Genomic DNA, 21,663 nt, shown 5'->3' with positions numbered 1-21,663 from the left:
TGCTTCAACGTCATTACTGGTGGCCACATCTTCATAAGTAAGTCCAAGTGTATGTACAGCAATGTGAGGTATGCGCACGAAACAAAACCAACCATCGTAAACCCATGGGGTTGCTCCGCCCTCTACCTATACCAACAGCACCATAGAATATGATTTCCATGGATTTCATTGTGGAGTTACCCTCTGATCAAGGATATATTGCAATACTAGTAGTTGTGGATTCGTTTTCCAAACTTGGACATTTCATCTCTTGCAAAGGAGTGCCAACTGCTCACGAACTGGCAGATCTCTTTTTACAACATATAGTCTGCCTACATGGAACACCTCGACATATCATTTCCAATCGAGGCACGCAGTTTACTTTGAGGTTTTGGTGTACATTTTGTGAAAAGTTAGGGATCAAGTTGCAGATGTCCTGCAGCTATCACCCAGAATCTGATGGGCAAACAGAACGCCTGAATCAAACATTGGAACAGTATCTGAGGTGCTACACTCACAGTGCGGAAGGAATCTGGGTGAACACCCTGTGGCTTGCAGGACTAGCCTACAACAATTCCCGACACACCGCCACCGGGTGTTCACCATTTTACGCCACCTATGTTTATAATCCCCAGGTGCAACCCTCACTACCTCTGGTACAGGGTCCCTTGCCATCAGTACAGGCACGAATGACTGTCCTATCGCAAACATGGGCCAAGACACACCAAAACCTAATTGCAGCCAAGGACTCTGCCAAGCGTTATGCAGACACCAAGCGACGAGAAAGCCTGCAATATAAGGTAGGGGACAAGGTGTGGCTATCGACTCGTCATCTGAAACTACCGGGGTCACCTAAGTTCAAGCCCCGATTCCTTGGCCCGTCTCGTATAGCGTGCATAATCAATCCAGTAGCTATGCGCTTACAATTGCCAGTGCATATGAAAGTGCACCTGGTCTTTCAGGTCGCCCTGTTGAAGCCTGCAGCTCCACACACACGTATGGAAAGACCCACTCCAGTTCTGATAGAAGGGTATCCTGAATTTGAAGTTCAAGCCATTCTCAATTCCCAAAAAAGGTCTGGACTGTTGTATTATTTGGTCGACTGGGTTGGGTACGGCCCTGAGGAACGTTCCTGGGAACCCGCTTGTAATATACATGCTCTTGCGTTTATTCCATCGCAACTATCCAGGGAAACCAGGCCCTTCTGCGGGGAGGGGTTGTACTGTCATAAAGCTCCAGCATGCCATGCCCAAAAAGGGTCATACTGTGGCCAGTGCAGTTATGGGGGCGAATTTATCCAGCAGATGCCACCTCTGTCCCTCCTGTAGGTTCTTCAGGTGGGGGAAGTTGGCATCTGCTGGAAGGAAACCAAGATGCAGGCAAGCAGAGACTCAAGACTGCATTGCCCAGCATTCTGAGCGGTCCCTGTAGTCCCTGCACCACCAGAACACAAGGATCAGGCACACGGGGCCTGTAAAGACGCCTGGGAACGCCCTGGCCAACGCCCCACCATCTGCGCAAGTGCGCGCACCGAACGCTTGTTCGCGCTCAGAAGTTCCTCCGGGCGGACGCATCTCCCAAGGCTCCGGCTGGCAGAAAACTCTTGCAGGGCCGCTCCTCGCCACCAGATAACATTCCGGGCCCTGCAATTCTAAAGATAAGTGCTGTGAAAGTCTGTGTGAAACTGCTCCAGTGCAAGTGAAGCATGTTTATGTTAAACAGAGTAAATGTAGCCGGGCTGTGAGAAAGCTCAGGGGCATTGTTTGAAAGTGCTCGGGAACTGAATCGCTCTCAAGAAGCGAATAGACTTAACACTGTGTGGAAGGAAACTAACATCACAGCATGCAGGAGAGACTAATCCTAGTGTGTTAACCCTTCTGAGCACATTACGCTTTGAACGCGTACCAATTGTATTTCTCCCTGACAGACGCTGGGAACCTCCCTTTCTCCCTGGTCGCTGTTGAAAACGGATTTTGGGCATCGGACTCCAGAGCAAGAAACTGAGCTAAGTGTTGCTTGTTTATGTAGCATGTAAGCGCATTTCATGGTGTGGGAGTAAGGGGAACTGCTAAAGATAACAATAACGTGTGTGCACAATAACTGGGGATCCAGCGCCACTCTCTTAGGTGTACAGATTAATCTGAGTGTCATACTGTGTTTAGTGAAGTCAGATTGCTCATTTTCACTGCCTTTGTGTGACACCTTGGTGAGGCGTCTATTAACAAGTGTTCTAGCTCCTGAATTGGTGTCAGTGGGCCAGAGTAACCCAAACCCTGGAAGTAACTCAGTGAATGCAAACTGAGTGGAGGGACTTTCAGGTGGTGCGTTCTTGGTGCACAAGTGTATTTATCATATATGGTTGTTAGTGAAGATAACTGAACAATGGTCTCTGGGGGTTACTATCAAAGCTAACAAAGGTGTGCAAGAGGCTCTGAGAACGAGCAACAAGAGCCAAGGAGCATGTTTACCCTGACCACCCCTTCCCTACCCATAACTGCTTCCTAAACCTCTTTCCGGTCTTCCTGCAACCCTCTACCCATCCAATCCATGGACCCTAACCCTCTTTCCCTGTGGTGGTTGCGGAGGTCTGTGCACTTTTTAGTTCCAGACACCAAAACCATTAAGGGGAGGTAGGAGTTTGTGCTGCTTCTGCGCTGGACCAGAGATCTACACGACAGTTTGCTGGGCAGGAGCATTCTCGTTATGATAGAGACAGGTAGGCGTTTATCTCATCCCTCTTTTACTTTGAATAAATATGACAAACATTGAGAAACTTCAACTTTGTGTCCATCTCTCATTTGTGACCCCTCACAGAATGCTTTGCCAAGTGAGCTTCAGGCTGAGCTCTAGTAATCTGCCACTTCCCCAATGCTTTAAGAGAGCTGTGGCTTTGTGTACCTGTTCAAGTTTTCAGCTTCTTATTCTAATTGTACACAGAGAATTGTTTTGGCTCTGGCATATGTGGTAACCCTGTATATAACTTCTCTATCAAGCACACATTTGTTGCCATCCCAGATTATATTCCAGCAAATTCCTGGGGTGGCGTTTATCTCAAAATAGCTGTTGATTAAAGCTGAAATCTCTCTCCTGCGAACGGGTTCTCTGAGGATTGCCTATAGCGTCTGCCTATACATGCAAACTTATCTCTGCCTGTAGACTATTCTTGACTACTCCCAATTGCATCACCCTGGCTAGAACACTCGTCATGTCCAAGATAGACTATTGTAGCGCCCTTTATGTAGGGACTAGTCAATCTAACCTTAACAAACTGCAAGTCATTCAGAACAATGCCATTAGAGCAGCATTAAACATACCTAGAAATCACCATATCTCTAACCACAGGCGCACTCTACATTGGTTTCCTGTTAAGCATAGAATCTCCTTGAAAACACTTTCCCTGACTCACAAGTGCCTAACTAACCAGGCCCCCATTTACTTGGCCAACCGACTCACACCCCACACTTCCACTTGGCCCATGAAAGCAGCCCAAGCCCACAGTTTATACCTCTCTAGGTTTAAACTACAAAAAGCTGGTGGCGCTAGCTTCCCGGTCCTGGCCTTTAAGCTTTGGAATACCCTTCCTAATGCTTTCAGAGCTGAGCCCTCCTTCCAATCCTTTAAGAGCAAAACCAAAGTGCGGCTCTCAGCACAAAACATATGAGATATTGGACGTCATACTATGGCTACTGCCACTTTGTCACTCACCTTAACATTCTGCTGTATAGTTCACATGCACACAACGCTTGTATTCCTCTTTGCATATATCTCTTGTACGTAGATAACTTATCTTCCTGTGGCTATATTTTCGTGTGAACCTCCTATATTCTTATGCTTTAACTGTTTGAGGAACTGTTTGCATATCCCTCCTGCCTGTACATGCTTCATTCTATTTTATATTGTATATTTTTTTTTGTCATACCGGAGTCCTAACTGCATGTATACAGTAAGCTGAGACAGTCTCCTATTATTCCATGTATGTAATCGTAACTTTGCCTCCTAAAATATGCGCCCAGATGCCCTTGGGCCCAGCGCGCTATATAAATAAACAAAATACAAATGCAAAATAGAATGCATCTTTTAATCACTAGTGGGGTTAGGGATAGGTGCAAGTCTATTTATCTAGATGTTACTACTACTGGGGAATAGTTTGAGAGTTATAGTGCCTATCTCAGTCATTGCGCTAAAAGGGACAAGGGCTGATGAGGTGAATACTAACTACGATGCCTGAGTGCCCTCGGTGGACATGAGTAAAATGTATAGTCTTTCTCCCACATATGTTGTATATGAAAATGTCAACCACATGTAGAACCCTCATCAGCGCCAGAAGGACCGCTACATTTCTATTGTCCTCCAATGTTGAAGAAAGTGTTTTATCAATATTGTGGTATATGATGGTATTAAAGTCCCCCCAATAACCACCAATCCACTGGCAAGGTCTTATTTAACCGACCAAGCTGCTAAAAAATAGATCTTGATAATCATTAGGCATGTATAGGGATATTAGTGTTATCAGGTGGCCAAAACACTGGCCCCTCACCTTACGGTATCATTCCTGGGGATCTTTCATGATTGTATGTTTGACAAAGGGGGCCTCTTTTGCCACTAAGGTAGATACTCTCCATTTTTTGAGCCACTGGAAGCAAAGTACTGGAGGGGGCATCCACCACCAGCCAACCTTTTCTCATTTGAAGGAAGGAGAGGCGTTTCTTCTGGCCAGGCAAGTATTCTTTAGTCTTATTGGTGGCCTTGCCTATCCCACCAGATTCAGATTACGGCTCCCAGCCAGCATAACTTGTGTCTTAACTGTTTGCTTTCACAGGATTTTGTTGGACTGGATCCTGCCAGTCTTCAGCTCCAGGTCCACAAGGCTTCTAGCTTTCCCAGCTCCCAATCCATGGTTCCTCTCCAACCTAGGCACCACTTGCTCCGCCTTTCACCTCTTGGCTCCCCCTCTATCCTTTAGCCACCATGGCCTGCACAATGCTGGGTTGCTTCTCTCGGCCTTACTGTCCACCACTTCCTTATTCCATCTTCCTCTTGATAGCGCACTCCCTCCTTCTTTCATTGAAATCGTCCCCTTCCCCCTAGTTGCTATCCTCCATCCTCCTCCTGATCTCTCTGTTCTCCCTGTCTTTTCTTTTCTCCTTCCCTCTTATGGTTTCCTTTTTCTTCCCTCCTTCTGGCTTTTTCTTTTGTCTTCTTCCTGAAGGTGTCCTCCTTTCTTCTTAAGTTTCCTTTCTAGCACACTTTCCTCTCACTGCTCTCTCCTCTTTCCTCCAGATTCCTGCTCGACTATAGTCGGCGCAATAAATTCTACCCATCCCTAAACTACCCTACCAACCCGGACTATAACCCCCATCAGCCCTAGCTAGGAGGGTAAATGGCAGGGCAGCCAATGTAAAGTATACATTGTTAATTGCACAATGAGCTCAAATCCCAGCTTTGCCTCTCAAGCAAAGTGTGTGATCCTGGGCCACAAATGTAATCTCATGGTGCCCAACCTATCAAAATTGGCAGTCCCTAAATAGTTCACACATGTCAACCCTAAGAGTTATTTTGTTATGGTGGTATACTCTTCAAAATAACCTCCATCTTGGTTTAATTAACCATACTACTTCTTCACATATGATTGTAGCGACCATTGATTGACTGCACACCACAAAGTAATTTGGTTTGTTGCCCATTAATTGCAGTGCTATGTGAAAACAATGGGCCTCATTATGAGTTTGCCGGTACAGTAACAACGGTACTGGTAAGCTTGCTGGGACCGTTCTTACCGTACCAGCAAACTACTAGGTCTGCGCGCTGGTGCCTTTCCGCCCACCCGCGAGTAGACCATGTCGGTGCCTCTGGCCTCCCCATTCCCATTTGAGTCCAATAGGACAAAAATGGGAATGGGGAGTAAATTATCTGGCACCCGGGAATGGGCAATTACCGGGTCTGGCAGGGCCAGAATGCCACGGTAATTGCCCATTACCGGGCACCGTAAAGAAATGATACCGGCACGGGTACCGCCGGTGTCATAATGAGGCCCAATGTCTCTTTTCCAATCTCAGTCTATGTCCAGATATGTGCACATTCCTGGTAGGGTACGCACTACTTATGCTATGTCATGTGTACCTTTTTGTGGCTTCCAATCAGTCTCCTGTATCGAAGCTTAAGCACTTTTCACATTCTCTGAGGCTGCTAATCTGAATCTTGTTATAATGCTGGAGGATGTGTACCTTTATCATACAGTTACTGATCTGTGCCCTTAATCTATACTATGCCCATATAACCTTTGGCGTGGCTTCTATTGTTGAAATGCGTCCTGTATTTATGATAGAACACAAGTACCTTCATCATGGACTGCAATTGTTCCCCTTGAAATGGTACTTGATCATTATTTTGATTTCTTGGGGACATGAAGGGTGCACAATGCTTATTTTGATTACTACCAGCAAGCATATAAAGCTTTGGGTGGTGATTGTGATGGGGCTGGAGCGGGTGGATAACAGAGATTCCTAATCTCTTAATTTCTTTAACCAAATGTGTCTGTGCCACAATCACTTAAGAATGCCCTGCCAGCCAGGTCAGAAACAAAAAACAAGAGATATTCACGGTCTTTGTTTAAGAGCCCCACATTTTTTCTTTGCCAGTTAAAGACACTTTCATTACTTTTTTTTAGATATTGTCAGGCTGTCACGCTTCTTCAAAAATCACTGGAAACACCATTGCGGGTGTCTTGTGTCAGACACGAAGATCCTTTCCAGGTGGGTCGGGGGTTGTTAAGTTTACCCGTCTTTGTCATCTGTCAGAAAACCCCTTGGGTGCCACTTCACCCCCAAGTTAGTCCTCTCCATAGCCTTAGGTCTCCATCAACGCTCTCGCTCCAGCTGCCACTCTTTTTGGACATCTCTTCATCCTTATCACTACCTCTTTCTTTTGAGCTTATGGCCCTTTGGAAAATGCATATGTAATGGATGGGATTACACCAAAATAATTCTGAGTCAAAATAACCAGACAAACTCAAGGAGATAGAAAGTTACTGTTTTATTAACAATGATCTAAAACAGGGAGGTTACAACGAACATCAACGGACGGACGAACGCTCAGTTTCTCAATGATCATATCAAAAAATGCAATTCTTATTCTCAATTATGCATCAGAGTGATGCCATACTACATGGCAATAGTGAAAAACCTATCAAGGGTCAGGATTGGTTATAGGAAACATCTTGATATACACTTATATAGGAGACAGGATTGCTATTGGCTGTCCCTACCTCTTAAAACATGTTATTTTCAGGAACATTATATACACAGTTTCTCATTGGTTTTACAAGCTATAAGGTCCTTCTTTATACGGACTAATACAATTGGTTGGTACGCTTGTGCCATTTCTGGAACAACCGATTAATTTAGCAGCACGTAAGCCCAGACCCAGGTACAGGGAGATAGGACATGAAACTACCTCACCACCCATGCCTTCTGCCATGAAATTGTCTTTGCACGTGACCTTGTAGAGTATTCTGGTCTTTGGGAATGCACAGGAGTGAGAGCACTCGCTATCGTGTCTGAAACTCCAAGTTCAAGCCCTATTTCCATCCGTGGCTCACATGACAGGAGGCCACGATCTGGTCTGTTTTGCAGCTTTTAAAACTTGGCATCTCTTGTGTTCTTTCTTGCACCTTAATGTGAGAAGATTCATCCACTGCACACTCGTTCTTCTTCAGAGTAGATAGCTGCCCTTGATCTTGACTTCAGGCCAGGCAGCTTCGCCATGCAACTCCACGAGACTGCTATTCTTCAGCGACACAAATTTTCCATTCCTCCTTCATGGTTTCTGGCTTATTTAATTCATGATACCAATGTCCAGTTTCTGTAAAATGGCGGCTTCCCCTGCATTCAATTAACTACCCATAGCTAGCCTCTATGAGGCATTGATCTACCTTGTGTTTCAGTGTCTGTACATTTATTGAACTTCTGTTTTCTGCAGCGCTTTGTTAACATGTAATCCTCTTCTATTCCATGTTGTTAGTTCACTCAGTTCTTTACACTGTCATTCGTCCTCTATTGCCTTCAGTCAGTATCTTGGGATGTTGTGCACACTTTCTTATGACGTCATCAGTTCATGTGCTTAGCTCTTTCTCATATTCCTTCAGGGAGTTCCTCCTGCAGGTTGTCATCACTTCCTAGCCTAGCATTGAGACTCGCCCCTCCATCCAATGTAGATTCATGCAAATCCCTGACCGCCAAACTTACCATATCTAGCACCCAAACTATATCTATCCACCTAATCTATAGACCCCCCAGGACCCCTAGGCTCCTTCGAAGAGGACCTTACTAGTATCCTAACGGATAACCTCAACAATGCCTCACCAAGCCTTGTATTAGGAGACTTTGATCTTGGCTACAAAGACCCCTCAGATCCCAATGCCACACAGATCAACGATTCTATCGAGGAATTAGGATTTACTCAAAAGGTAACAGGCGCTACACATACTAAAGGTAGAACCCTTGATTGGATAGCAGAGCACAACTGCCAACCTCCGTCACTGCCATAACACCACTGCCCTGGTCCGACCATCATCTGATCTCCTTCTCCCTAGAAGCCACAGCTCCCACCAGGCCATCAATTTAGCCCCAGCCATTCCCACTAGGAATAAAAAGAACATTACAGCCAATAAACGTATCCCTCTAATCCTCCCTACCGTGAATTCTCTTCCTGCCTCCGCAGACCCACTCACCTTGGTTGACGAGTACAATAAAGTAATGCTATCTGCCCTAGACACTATAGCACCCCTGAAAATTAGAAATAGCAAACAGAAAAAACATGTCAACACATGGTTCTCTCCCCACCTAAAAGCCATCAGACTTGAGAAACGTAAATGCGAACAAATTTGGAGACGTGACCCATCCGTTGCTAACCGTTGCTAATAAAAACAACCTCACAAAACTAGCCTCCTTGTACAAAAAAGAAATAATCCTTGCTAAACAAGAATCATACAACCGAAATAGAAACACCTATCCAAGCCCCTGACACGTGCTTCAAGGACAAAAACTGGTGCACTAGCATTCAGAGCGCCCTAGTTAATAAAATAACGACCCTTCAGGCAAAAATTACCAATAAAAGAGACTCCCTCCTACGCGCCTCCAATCCCAACAATACCATTGCTCCCTTGCCCCTTAACACTCCACCTCCCGCCCCCTCTGAACTGCCTACACCCCTTTTCAACTTGAAGAAAGTATCCATTCTAGAAGTTGAAAAAGTCATCCTAACTCTCAAACCATCTAATTGCCATGGTGACCCCTGCCCAGCACAATTCATAAAGGAGGCGGCACGGGACCTCTCCCCATTTATAACTAAGCTTATAAATGCTTCCTTCTCTACCAGCACCATTGCCAACAACTTGAAACAGTATTTGGTCCTCCCACTCCTAAAAAAACAAACTCTGGACCCGTCCATTCCCACTAACTATCGCCCCATCACTACAGTACCGTTCCTGCTAAAGATCCTAGATAAAGTGGCGTACCTCCAAATCCAACAATATCTGGAATGTAACCACCTTCTAGGAGTACGTCAGTCAGGTTTCAGGCCTCAACACAGAACGGAAACTGCGCTGATAGACCTTAAAGCACAAATAGACACCCTGAGAGACAATGGTAATACAGCACTTCTACTATTGCTCGACCTCTCAGTGGCGTTTGATTTGGTTGACCATAAGACTCTCTGCCCAACACCTGGATTCTGCTACCCACTTCTCACAAGAAGCCATAGGTTGGATCCAATCCTTCCTTGACAATAGAACCATGCAGGTCTTCGCACCTTCAGCAGCTGCGGACCCCATACCTATTATCTGCGATGTGCCCCAGGGCTCATGCGTTTCTCCTACCCTGTTCAACATTTTTACGAAGCCCCCTTTTGATGATCTCGATGGCCTGAGTATCACCTACACTAATTATACAGATGATACACAGATCCTCATCCCGTTGGCGGGAGATTATAACAAGGATTTGGCCTTCGTGAACAAAGTGTACCTCATTATCCAGGCATGGATGGCATGTCATGGACTATGCCTGAATGATGACAAAACAGAACTCCTCATTGTCGGCACCACCGCTAATCTTAACAAATTAGGCCATCTATACTCTAACTTCATAATAGACAACAACAACATCACAGTAGCCAAGAAAGTGAAAACTCTTGGTTTCTACCTAGACTCTACTCTCACTTTCAAAAAACAAGTAAATTCCATGGCCTCGGCCACTGCTTACACTTGTAAATTAATCAGAGCAGCTAAGCCATTCCTTACTCCTAATAACTGCATTACTCTAGCAAGAGCTTTGGTATTACCTAAACTGGACTGTTGCAATGCCCTTTATGGAGGTAGCAGCAAATGCATTACTAATAAGATCCAAATCTTGCAAAACAATGCTCTGAGAGCAGCTCTCAACATTCCGAAGAAAGCCCACATATCTGACCTCAGAAGATCTAACAACTGGCTTTCCATGAAAGACAAAATCTTCCTTAAATCAGCCTCACTGACTCATAAATGCCTACACATGGCCCCCCACTGTACCTCACCACTAGATTCCTGAGACAATCCACTAACCGCCCTTCCAGAACAGCTACCGCCAACTTACTTCAAGTGCCTAGATTTAAACATACAAAGACAGTTGGCAGCAGCTTCCCGGTCAAAGCTGCCCAAAACTGGAATTCGCTCCCACCTGCCTTAAGGGTAGACATGTCCTACCCACACTTTAGATCCAACCTCATCCACTGGATCAAGGAACAGGACATCTGACTCCTCACCACTCTATGATCACACTATTGTCCGCCTCTACTGTACCTTAACAACTGTCTGTTGTCTGCCTCCACCACATGTTTCTCTGTATGATAATTCTCAGCATTGTTTTTAATGTATTGTAATGCAACACACAGCATTATAACCTAAGCTGAACAATCCTCTTTTGCTTTCTGCTCCCTAATATCCTCGGGTCTGGTGTGCATTATAAATAAATAAACAAACAAACAAACAAACATTCAATAAGCTTGTCTCAATGGGTATCTCCTTCCAAATACTCGCTGCTGTATTGGTACGATAGCTGGTGTCAGGCAAGGCATGGTCTCATGCCTCCAATACAGGGGAGGTAGGGGGCGGGGTCTCCTGCAGATGTATACAGCTGCTCCTCTGCACTTTCTCAGTGGCTTTCCTCTCCTTTTTCTCCATCTGACTCTCTTTTCTCCTGTCCTCCTCAACAATTGGCCATGGACTCTCTCCCTTCTACTCCTCCCTACTTCTCTCATCTTCTCTCCTCCCTCTCTTCCTAACTGGTCCTTTGCATCTCCTCCCACTCTTCCTTTCTCTCCTCCTCTGATCTGCCCCCTCCTTCTTCTCTATTCTGCTACATTTCTCCTCCTTCACTGGCTTGTTTTCCTTCTTGCCACCCACTATCCTGCACTGTTCACTTCCAAGTCCTGTCTCCCACACCATAGTAGTGTTTCGCCTGCATGCCTCTCTGTTGTCCAAGCGATTTCACCTGTACATTGTTTTGGACTAAGTTCTGTAGTTGTCTCGCCCACCAAGGAACTACAAATTCCACAGCTACTGTTGCTTGGCTGGCAGGCCTGTGCTTAGTTCTGCGGTATGCACTTACATCAATGAATACAGCTTTTTGGATCTGCACTCCTTTCTGTTACTGTTGCGGATGGTGTGCAGGTACTAAGTGTCCTCTTGGTCAGTGTGTGATACGCAAGAGTTATCCTTCCTTACTTTGGGGCTCTTTAACGGCAGCAAACCAGTTCTCAGTTCGGGTCACTGCACTTACAAAGCTTGTGCACACTGTATTTCCTCTTTCTTGGGGTTAATTGTTGGCTCTTGCACAGAAGTAGAACGAGGAGTGAATCTTTTGGAGATCCGCCATATGCCATTGCATAGAGGGAGGTCACCCCAGTCCACTGCATCCAACCTCTATACACCAAATCTCAATTATGGGATCTGGTTATCACCAATACTACCAGCAATCGCTATAAATTATAACTCAGAGACTAAGGGCAGTCAATATTACAAAACAACTTGAAAAACAAAGCGATTATTCTGAAAATGATTGTCAGTGTCAAAATCAAAAATACCCCAAACACAACCTTAACAAATCTAAGTTCACTGGAACATTCTTTTTTCTTCAGATATCCCAAGATTCAGTGGAAGAGGTAGTTTATGGCGATAGGTGAGAGTGAGTGGCTCCTGAGAGAGCACTTGCATTTTAAATGATTCCTGGTCGGTGGTGAATGTTTTCAGTAAAGGTTCTTGTGTGTTCCTCATTAATTATGCTAGTGGCAGCGCATAGCGAGGGATTTCTAGTAAATCCAAGCAGGGGAGTGGGGAGGTCTCACCACGAGAAATGTTTTTAAAGAATACGTGAAAATGGTGTGTTTTAGACCACAATTGTGGAGAAAAAAGGGTTACAGAGCCATACAATTTACTATTAGTTCCATAGGGAAACACATAAAACAATCCAATAGATGTGAGGTCACCAACATTACGCAGGAGCAGTTTACAGCACTTACATGGTGCCGCATCCACAATCTCTGCCAGCATTCCACTGCAGAACAACTTCCTGATGTAGTGCCAATGAGCATATGCCAGCATTGCCACAACAAAAAGCATTCATTAGGTTAATACCACAATATATACCAGTATTCTGACTGTAAAACACTTAAATGATGGCGAGCACAATAACTGCCAGCATGGCTACTGTACAGCACATGTCCACTGTGCTTAGATTATGTCTGAACTGTATGCCAGCATGGCCATGCAATCATGCTACTCTGGGCCCAGGGTCCTTGGGGTAAGAGTTGTATGAATAAAAAAAAAAATGAATCACAATTATACGGTTAGATGAAGTGGCAATATGTGAGAATGTGTGCAGATGAGCCATTGCATGCACTAAATGATCTGAATTACTTCCTGCCTTCTTACATTGGATCATAGAGGATGATGTCATTACTACTTCCTTGCAGCAACACATGGGTTGTGGTCCTTTATTAGACTAATGGGAGCAGAGGTCCAAACTTAACTATTCCCTAACTTGTGACAGTTTCTTTGCGTCATGAGCATGGAAGTTTATTTCCCGTAGAAAAAACATTGATTTCGGGACACTTTAACCCCACCTGGTCAACCTTGGTGCCTGGAGGCCCTATTTAACCTTTAACTCTCAGGATGATCCAAACTTTGCAGTTGACACCCTCTTTTTCATAAAGTTACTCACCTGCCATTCAGTATTTCTTTTTTACTGCACCATAAAATACCAATTTATTGTGGCTCATATATTGGACGGACATCCTCTTATTCCATGCTATAAAAAGATAATGGGCCTCATTCCGAGTACGGCGCTAACCAATGGCGCTATTAACGCCTTGGTTGACGCCGTACCCGGACCCGCAGCGCCTTGGTGGATGGCGGAATTACCGCCCCATTCCAAGGTTGGCGGGGCGGTAATTCCCCATTCACCAAGGCTCTTCCCCATTCCCAAATGAGCCCCCATAGGGCTCAATGGGAATGGGGAAGATGCAAATGACGGTGACCGTTCATTACGGTCACCGTTATTGGCTTGGAGGCCCCTTTGCGCCCTCGACTTTAACACCTGCTCAAAGCAGGCGTTAAGGGCGAGGGCGCAAAGGGAACTCGGAGTATGGCGGTAAGGGATCACCGCCACCGGTCTCGTTACCGGTGGCCGCTATCCCTTACCGCCATACTCTGAATGAGGCCCAATATGTACCTTTAACCACCCTTCCCCCCCTCTTGAGAGCTTAGCCTTGGCTACTTGGCCACCTTTACCGAAAGAGTCAGGTGGACTTGAGGAAAACAGGGTTGCCTAATAGTGGATAAGTCTTTCTCACACCCTGAGCATGTTTTGCGCCCGCGCGCACACACACACACACACCCACCATACGTGCATACATTCCAGTTGTTCTCTCTTTTGTAAATCATGGGTACTTTACACACGCGTAGGTTAAACACTTTTCTGCTAACAAATATTAATTGCGAGCAGTAGAACGTTCTGCAAATAGGATCCTAATATTTCTGATTTCTTTTATCTACAGAACCAGTAAATAATACATTGTATTCAATGGCGTGCATGACCTGCAAAGCTTCACAAATTGAGGTACACAAATATTGATCATCGATTAAGTTTCCTCGTGTGCATGAAACAACTCCAATATTCTGACCTTTACTTAAACCTTGCTTTTAAAAGGACCAATCTGTGTGTGATGCGATTCTGACTGCATACAAGAAAAAGTGTGTGGGTAGAAGCATATAGTTCATTATTCACTTACACTTGGGCACACTGAAGCACTGTTTTACAATTTCTTAATTCTTCCTATTTGATCACTAGTCCAAATCACTTTCTTTCACAACATTTTCTTAAAAGACATCTGCAAAATAAATTAAAATACCTGTATCCAAGGGATGGAAAGCTAAAGGGAAAATATAACAGCAACAATGAATATGCAAGGTAAAGAAACAACATTTTTCACAATTCATGAAAAGGATTGACATTAATTTCTAACCACAGCGCCTAGATGTCGAAACAAATTAAAATACTTCCTCTGCAGTCAAATTGAATAGTTAAGAAAGTCCAAGGGGGCAGATGGTCTACGCATTAGCAACCATGCTAACTTAGTTATTTCAAAGTATATGAGTTGCAAATGAAATGAGAGATATAGAGACATTTCTGTAAATATGTTGTAACGTACACTGAATGGACTCACAACAACAACGAGCGAAATTGCTAATTTGCCAGAGAAATATCAGTCCATTTCTTCACGAATGTGATAATTGTAGATTTACTGTAGTGTGCCCATTCAGCACAGCAGATCTCTTCTCAACCACAGTGAAGCACATTTGCCCCAGGTCCAAAAAGAAGTTGAGTGCATGTTTCGGGCACTCTATACAGATGAAAGGAGGCTGGGAATGTGCACAACAGCACATCTATTAGAGGTGAATGCTTCATTCTAAAGCTACTTAGTTAAACTAAGTAAATAAGCAGCAAGCAACTAGCATAGGGTTAGGACATCTTTGCAAAAACCAACTGCTTTATAAAAAAAACTCACCTGTGAAGTACACACCTTTACATGGCAAACCTTAATATACTGACTTGTGACAAACGTGCAGCACTAATGGAGATACCTTCCTGCGCTTTGTTACATATGGCCAGTTTCATGTCAAGGGTAATTTCTCTGATCTAAAGTACGCTTCAATACATGATGTATTCAACAAAGTTCTTGCATGATCATAGTGGTCGTCAGTGTGCCATTCTACCCCCAAGACTAGCACTCTACATAAAATCACTGATTTGCAAAATAATATCCAGAGTTAAGCAAAAGGTGCTGTTTCTAGCTCACTAATACTGCGAGAGACAAATGGCAAGCTCAAATATTAGCAAGGGGGAGCTCCAGTGAACACCATAGTTTATGGAGGCGGGGCAGACCAACAGAGGCATAGATTCTGCATAAACCTCTTTATAAACATTTGGCTCTCCAGATTTATTGGACTACAACTCCAATCAACCATAGCCAGCATGATGAGAGAACATTGGGGCTGTAGTCCAAAACTTCTAGAGAGCAGCAGGTTGCAGACCCCAGAAATCCATTATTAAAATGCTTCAATGATGGAAAAGAAGTTTTAAGTTACTTACCTGTAACTCTTGTTCTCCAGCATGGGTCTGGCATGGATTCACATGCTCATGAATACTCCCCGTCAAAACAATAGCATGTGAATCCATGCCAGACCCCATGCTGGAGAATAGCAACTTCCTCCCACGAAGGCAGATCCATGGAATTAACAGTGCATTTAGGAAGGTTACATTTGCGAAAAATACACAGTATTCAGTCAATGTTGCTCCTTCTCACATAGCATAAGAAGACAGGGGAGGGAATCACTGATTCAGGCCCATGAAAATAACAGTGCAGTCACCAAGGTTAGATGTTGGAAAGCCACAGATCAATATGCTTCAAGTGGAGCACATCTGCAGGACATCCCCAACCCACGCAGGGTCCACCTTTCTACCCATAACCTGTATCCCCTGCCAGTAACCCTTAGTATCCGTTCTCCATATCCTTCTAAATTAACCCTTAACATTGTATCCTTCAAAATGTGTTCACATTATTTTATCCTATGATTGTATCTCCTTTTTTTACAGCGCTCTGTTGATTCCCAGCTAGGTTTGCGCTATATAAAAACAAAACATACATGCATACACACATACAATTGATAGCCTACAAAATAGCTATGCTAGTTATGGACCCACTGCAGACATCCGTGTTTGACCTGTAGACAACCAGTTCAAAAGCAGGAAGCTCTGATGCAGGCTTTGGTGCTTAGTGCTCAATAAAATGTCTAACAATGGTTGGGTCCAGGAAGCACGCACGCGGTGGGAGGGGGGGGGTTGGGCAGGTACAGGACCACATTAGTATGTCCATCCACACGACATGAAGCTTCAGAGATTGCAGGGTTTTTTTTATAGAAAAAACAGAAATGTGGCGAATAGCCCCGATGATGGAAACAATTCCGAAATGCATTGGCTCATTGTGCCATGTCACTGACCTGGATAGGCACACTGCTTTCTGATTAAAATCTGGAATTATTTTACTAAACAATGACTGTGAGTCGAGTTCTAATAGATCTTTGTGACAAAATGAACAAGTGAAAAGAATTACCAAAAAATGTTTTTTAGCTCTACTAGAAGAGCACACAGTGAGCAAGCCACGAATTAGGAATATTTCCTAGTTCTCATTTTTGCAACAATGGTTGGGTAACCTTTTGTAATCTTTTGTAGCATCTAAATACCCTAAGCTTGAGAGAAATATAAAAGAAGTTGATTTTATGAATGGGCGAGTGTGAGTTTTTTGCCCCTGCCACCATATAGTACTTTAAAGTGCTAAAAATGACAGCAGAAAATGAAAATGAAAACAAGGCACAGAGGAGTCAAAGGGAAAGTACAGTTCAGCAGAAGGCTTGGAAAGATGTTTAGGAATAGATATGCTTCCTGAATTTGAGATTTTCACTCATAAATGAGGTGGGAGGTGTGATGAAGTCACTGCCTCATTCTGGAGACCGGCAAGGTGGTGCGTCAGGGATCTCAGAGCCACCGCGAACCAGTGGCTGGTGAGTCTGGGGGTGGTATGGGGTGGATCCCCTGGTTACCTCAATGTGGGTGAAAACCACAGTTCTGCACTTCGGGGTAGTCTGGTGAATTTAGACCTAAACCTCCTCACTGATCCAGTAGGGCAGCTTATCCCAGACAGTTCTGCTCTTACCCAAACCTCTTTGGATACACCGCAGGTTGGAATTAGCATGCACGCGGCCCAACCTAGAGAGCATGAAGCTCTCCCTGGGCGGACCTAAACTTATAACAGTGGAAAAGGAAGCTTTGCCTTTAAGGCAGACGTTTGCTCTCTAGTAGTGAGTTTTCAAATACTGTTACAAATACCACGCTCTTAACATATCACAGATCTCTTTGTTGCACACTCAGAGATACAATGTTTCAAGCTTGCGACTTTTGGGATGCTGAAAGTGGAGCTTGGGAAGAAAGGTTTCAGTGGCATTGTTTCCCGGCAAGAAACTCTCCCACCATACGCTCAATAAAACAAAAGCTTACACAGTGTACTCCCAGCACTTGCTTATTATTATGCCAATCTCTATATCAGACCGGCTGACTACCAACATAATGAACTGAGTGATTATCTAAATGAAGTATCCCTAACTTGTATTGAGGACCAGCAAAGGGAAGCTCTATGCGTCTGTGTCACCATGGCTGAAATAAACAGGGTCATATCAAAATTGACGTCCCACAAGGCCCCAGGCCTGGACGGCCTAACCGCTGAAAACTACAAAGAATATAGTGATATCCTAGCGCAAGTACTCCTTGATTATAAACACAGAAAAACAATTCAGCATTTGGTCAGGATTAAAAATGAACTGGACTAAATCCGAACTTCTACCACTAATATCTGTGACAACCCACAAAGGTTAACAATGGGGTTTTAAATGGTGTCCCAAGAAAATACAATTTCTGGGAATCTGGATGTCCACCAATGTATCAACCTGTGGGATGTATTTACCCATGCATCCTAGCCCTACCTCAAAACTGTGCAGTACTGACATGGAAAACCTCATGATGGCCAGAGCTTCCCAGAAAATGCACAGGGAAATGCATGAAGAATAGGCTGCCATTCATTTTTGCCGATGTTATGGGCACAGAAGGACACTGCCTAAAACCACCATTGGACTACCCGCACAGTAGTCTGAAACCATTGGGAATGGCAATGCTGATTGCCAAATGCAACCTAGAATTGTGGGGAATTCATTTTCTTAAATCCCAAAAATGGGTGCAGTACCAGTGCTCACCACTATCCAAAAGCCGGCAGTTTAAAACCACCCTGTGTTTCTCTGAAGGCAAGTCAAAGTGCCTATTTCAAACATTGCAATATGTGCAAAATATTTACTGAACACCAGCAGACATTTGGCAGAATGGAGTTTTGTGTGCCTACAAAATCTGGGAAATGAAGATCATAAGACAAGGTTTATAACAAGACTGGCTGCGCTGTGGATTTCAGCAGTTTAAGTTGCACTGGATTGAAAGACACTAAAAAAAAAAAATCTAAATGTTTAAATTGACTGAGTGACCTACTTTTGAGTGTCACATAGGTTGCAATTGTTTAAATGTCATAGTTTTGCACTTAGAATCAGCATTCTAGCTGCATGTGTAAAATTGCAAGTTAATTTAAAAAGCAACAAATAACATGACAGTAGCTGAAAGTCTGGCTTAAGGAACTTGATTCTGCCTGGCAACTACCCCCATCAGCAGTGAAACTTGAGTCACCACTGTGTTCCCAGGCCAACCTTCCTTTTGCTGCCCCCACTAAGGATATGCCATCTATCTGATAATTGAATTATCTGTGCTCTGCAGGAGAGTGAACAAAGCCCTCTTCACTCAGGCAAAGGTTTTTATTACGCAGTCGTAAAATGTAGCTTCCTCTTGGCAGGAGCTGGGAGGGGCACTGCCTGTGAGAGCAAGCTGGCTTGGCAGAACTGGAAAGACCAGTATTTCTACCTTGTGCTGAGAGGAAACCACACCCCTTTGGAGCCAGAACATAACTTTAAAAAGATGAATAACTCATAGAGCGGACATGTGAAAATTTTATAAATGATACCATAATTCTTGTGATTTTTCTGCCCACATTTTAAGAGGTTTTTCGACCCGGTGGCATGTTCAGGGGGGTGTCAGCGGAAAAGTGGATATAACTCTAAATGTATGCATGTTAAAAATCTGAAACTTCATCAGTTAATGCCCCTACTCCCTGCACACATGTATGTAAAGTTGGGTCAATGTCAGAAATTGAAAAATCAGTTAAAAAGTGAAATAGGTGCCATTTCTGAATGCAAGCTCCCAGGAAGAGCAGAGTTTGAACAGGGTATACCTCCTGTAATGCATGATGGGTGCATATGATTTTAAAACAATATGTACCTCTGCAAATATGTATTTGTTTCAAATCTAGATTTGTGTGTAAGTTGACAGGAGGAGTGGACTTTCTGCAGGCTGTAAAATGACATCACTCTGACTCACAGTTCATTCCCCAATCAAATGATAAAGGGAAGTTTGACCAATTAGAAGCTGAGAGAGAGGTAGGGTCAGTGATGCTAGAACACACCCACATTCTAAACACATAAAAGCAGACAGACAGGACAGATGGGGACTTTCCAAATCCATCTGCAGCGGGACGCTCTGCCGGAAAAATCCATACTTACCTCCATCAACCTCCAGAAAGCCAAACTAGAGACTTCAATCTATCCAGAACTAGAGACCCAGACCAGCAGAGAGAGTGACCAGAGCCCAGTCTAAAACCCTGACCAGATCCGTGATGAGGCCCATTTAATTCAAGAATATAGTGTGAGTACCCAGCAGAACTGTGTAGAACCAATCTCTTAGTTTAAATTCATCTAATTCAATCTATTTAACCTAAGTAGAACTGCCTCCTAGCTGTCACCTGTCATTTCTAGTTGCAAGCTGCACTTGTCATTTTGAGCTTTTGAAATTTGCAAATCTGAAAAACGACCTTCACTAAATCGCTCATATCTCCGCGACCGTTTGGGCTAGAGACTTGCAGTAACTTTCCTCTGATAGCTTAGAATCGCAGCATTGAATCGCACCAAGAACCGCATTCCTACCCCTTATAGTTTTACCGCAATCGCGGAACACGCATCCGCGAATTTTACCGCGATTTGCAATTTCTTCACATGTAAAAACTGCTGCTGTTTGCTTTCCATTTGCCAGAAATTCGTTTAACCTGCTAACTATCCCTGCATCATTGCTAGTGTGAGCCTGGATTAATATTAACTAGATACCACTCACCCTGAACCTCTGAAAGGGAATTAAAAAGCATTTCCAGCATATTTCTCATCCATTGCTAGCACATATCAAAGCATTTGGGCCTGTGTTTTCAAAACTCCTATCTGTTTTCTGTAAGCTTGCTGGGATTGAACTGAATCACATTTGATTGCATTTCTGAGAACTGTGTGCTTCCTTCCATTTCCTTGCATTGCATAAGGAGGGGGGAGTGAATAGCCAGAGAAAAGTGATTACATCGTTTGGTTGAAATCATATTGAGTATTTTCTGTACTGCATTCATTGAATATTGCATCCACCTGAGCTTACATAAAGCATCCTCTACCACATTATACTTTTGTTCCTATTTACCAGTGTGTTACCTTATCCATTCATGTCAACTCATTAGTGATTATAAGAAGTGTGCTAGTGCCAGATTCTCCGTTGTTGATCTTTATCATATCAGATTAAGTGTGCTATTCAATTATTAATTTATTATAAAGTGTCATATATATATCTATTGTTTAAATTATCAAATAACCTTTTAAACTTGCAAAACAGAACTACTTCTTGGCTCAGTGGGGTCAGGGGGATTCCAAGAGAGGGGTGTTATATAGGGGTAGTCATCCAGAACGCATGAACTGGACCTAAAGATATATCAATAAGGGTTTTCATTCAGTATTCTAGACTAGGCGTTAACTTAGCTGTAGTGCTGAATTGAATCCTCTTACAAATTGGGGGCTCGAGCCGAGACGTTGGGTTAGATTTACCACTTGTGCAGCTTAATACAGTGTGCTAACTGACGGGATACATACATCCGGTCGGATCACCACGCTGCATTACGCTGTGAAGCATTCCTCAAAAGGGACACTCCAAGAAAAGTTCTGTTCTGCAAAAATAAAATACAAACTTCTGCCATCACGCAACAGGTCACTGAAACAGGGTCAGATATATATAGAGATCAGGGCCCATTACACGTGGCCCTGAGTGAACTATATATGGCTCCTAAGGCCAAAGATGAGCACGACAAGATTGTTAGGATAGCGGCATATTTATATTTATACATGGGAGCCATACAGGATAAATGTGCTGAAGGCCATGATCTGGCAAAAAGGCAACAGATGGCGTTAGAGAAGGCCCAATCTGATCTGGACTCTTCTGAGCAAAGGCTGCACAGAAGCCAGGAGTCAGAAAATGAGACCAGACAGTACATCACTAAAATAAAGGAGGATATGGATGTGCTGCAAAAGGAAAAGTCAGAACAGGATACCAGATTTCTGGCCTTGCAGAAGGAACACCAAGAAGGTTTGGACTC

At 43.9% G+C, this 21,663-nt stretch overlaps 1 protein-coding gene across 3 annotated transcripts in view; it reads right to left on the bottom strand.

The window, feature by feature from the left end:
- Nucleotides 1-21,663, bottom strand: part of WDR17 (WD repeat domain 17) — a 2,439,098-nt gene that overhangs the window by 529,268 nt on the left and 1,888,167 nt on the right. For 2 of the 3 annotated variants that reach the window (XM_069631441.1, XM_069631439.1), the window contains one exon: nucleotides 14,419-14,439. The exons of the other annotated variant lie outside the window; for it this stretch is intronic. In XM_069631441.1, coding sequence (XP_069487542.1) covers nucleotides 14,419-14,439 — 21 coding nt within the window. The remainder of the gene's footprint in view (nucleotides 1-14,418; nucleotides 14,440-21,663) is intronic. 3 annotated transcript variants of the gene reach the window in all.

The sequence above is a fragment of the Ambystoma mexicanum genome, chromosome 6q, assembly GCF_040938575.1.
Source record: "Ambystoma mexicanum isolate Mex_15411 chromosome 6q, UKY_AmexF1_1, whole genome shotgun sequence".
NCBI classification, from domain to species: Eukaryota; Metazoa; Chordata; class Amphibia; order Caudata; family Ambystomatidae; genus Ambystoma; species Ambystoma mexicanum.
This window is presented reverse-complemented; position numbering and strand designations above follow the sequence as displayed.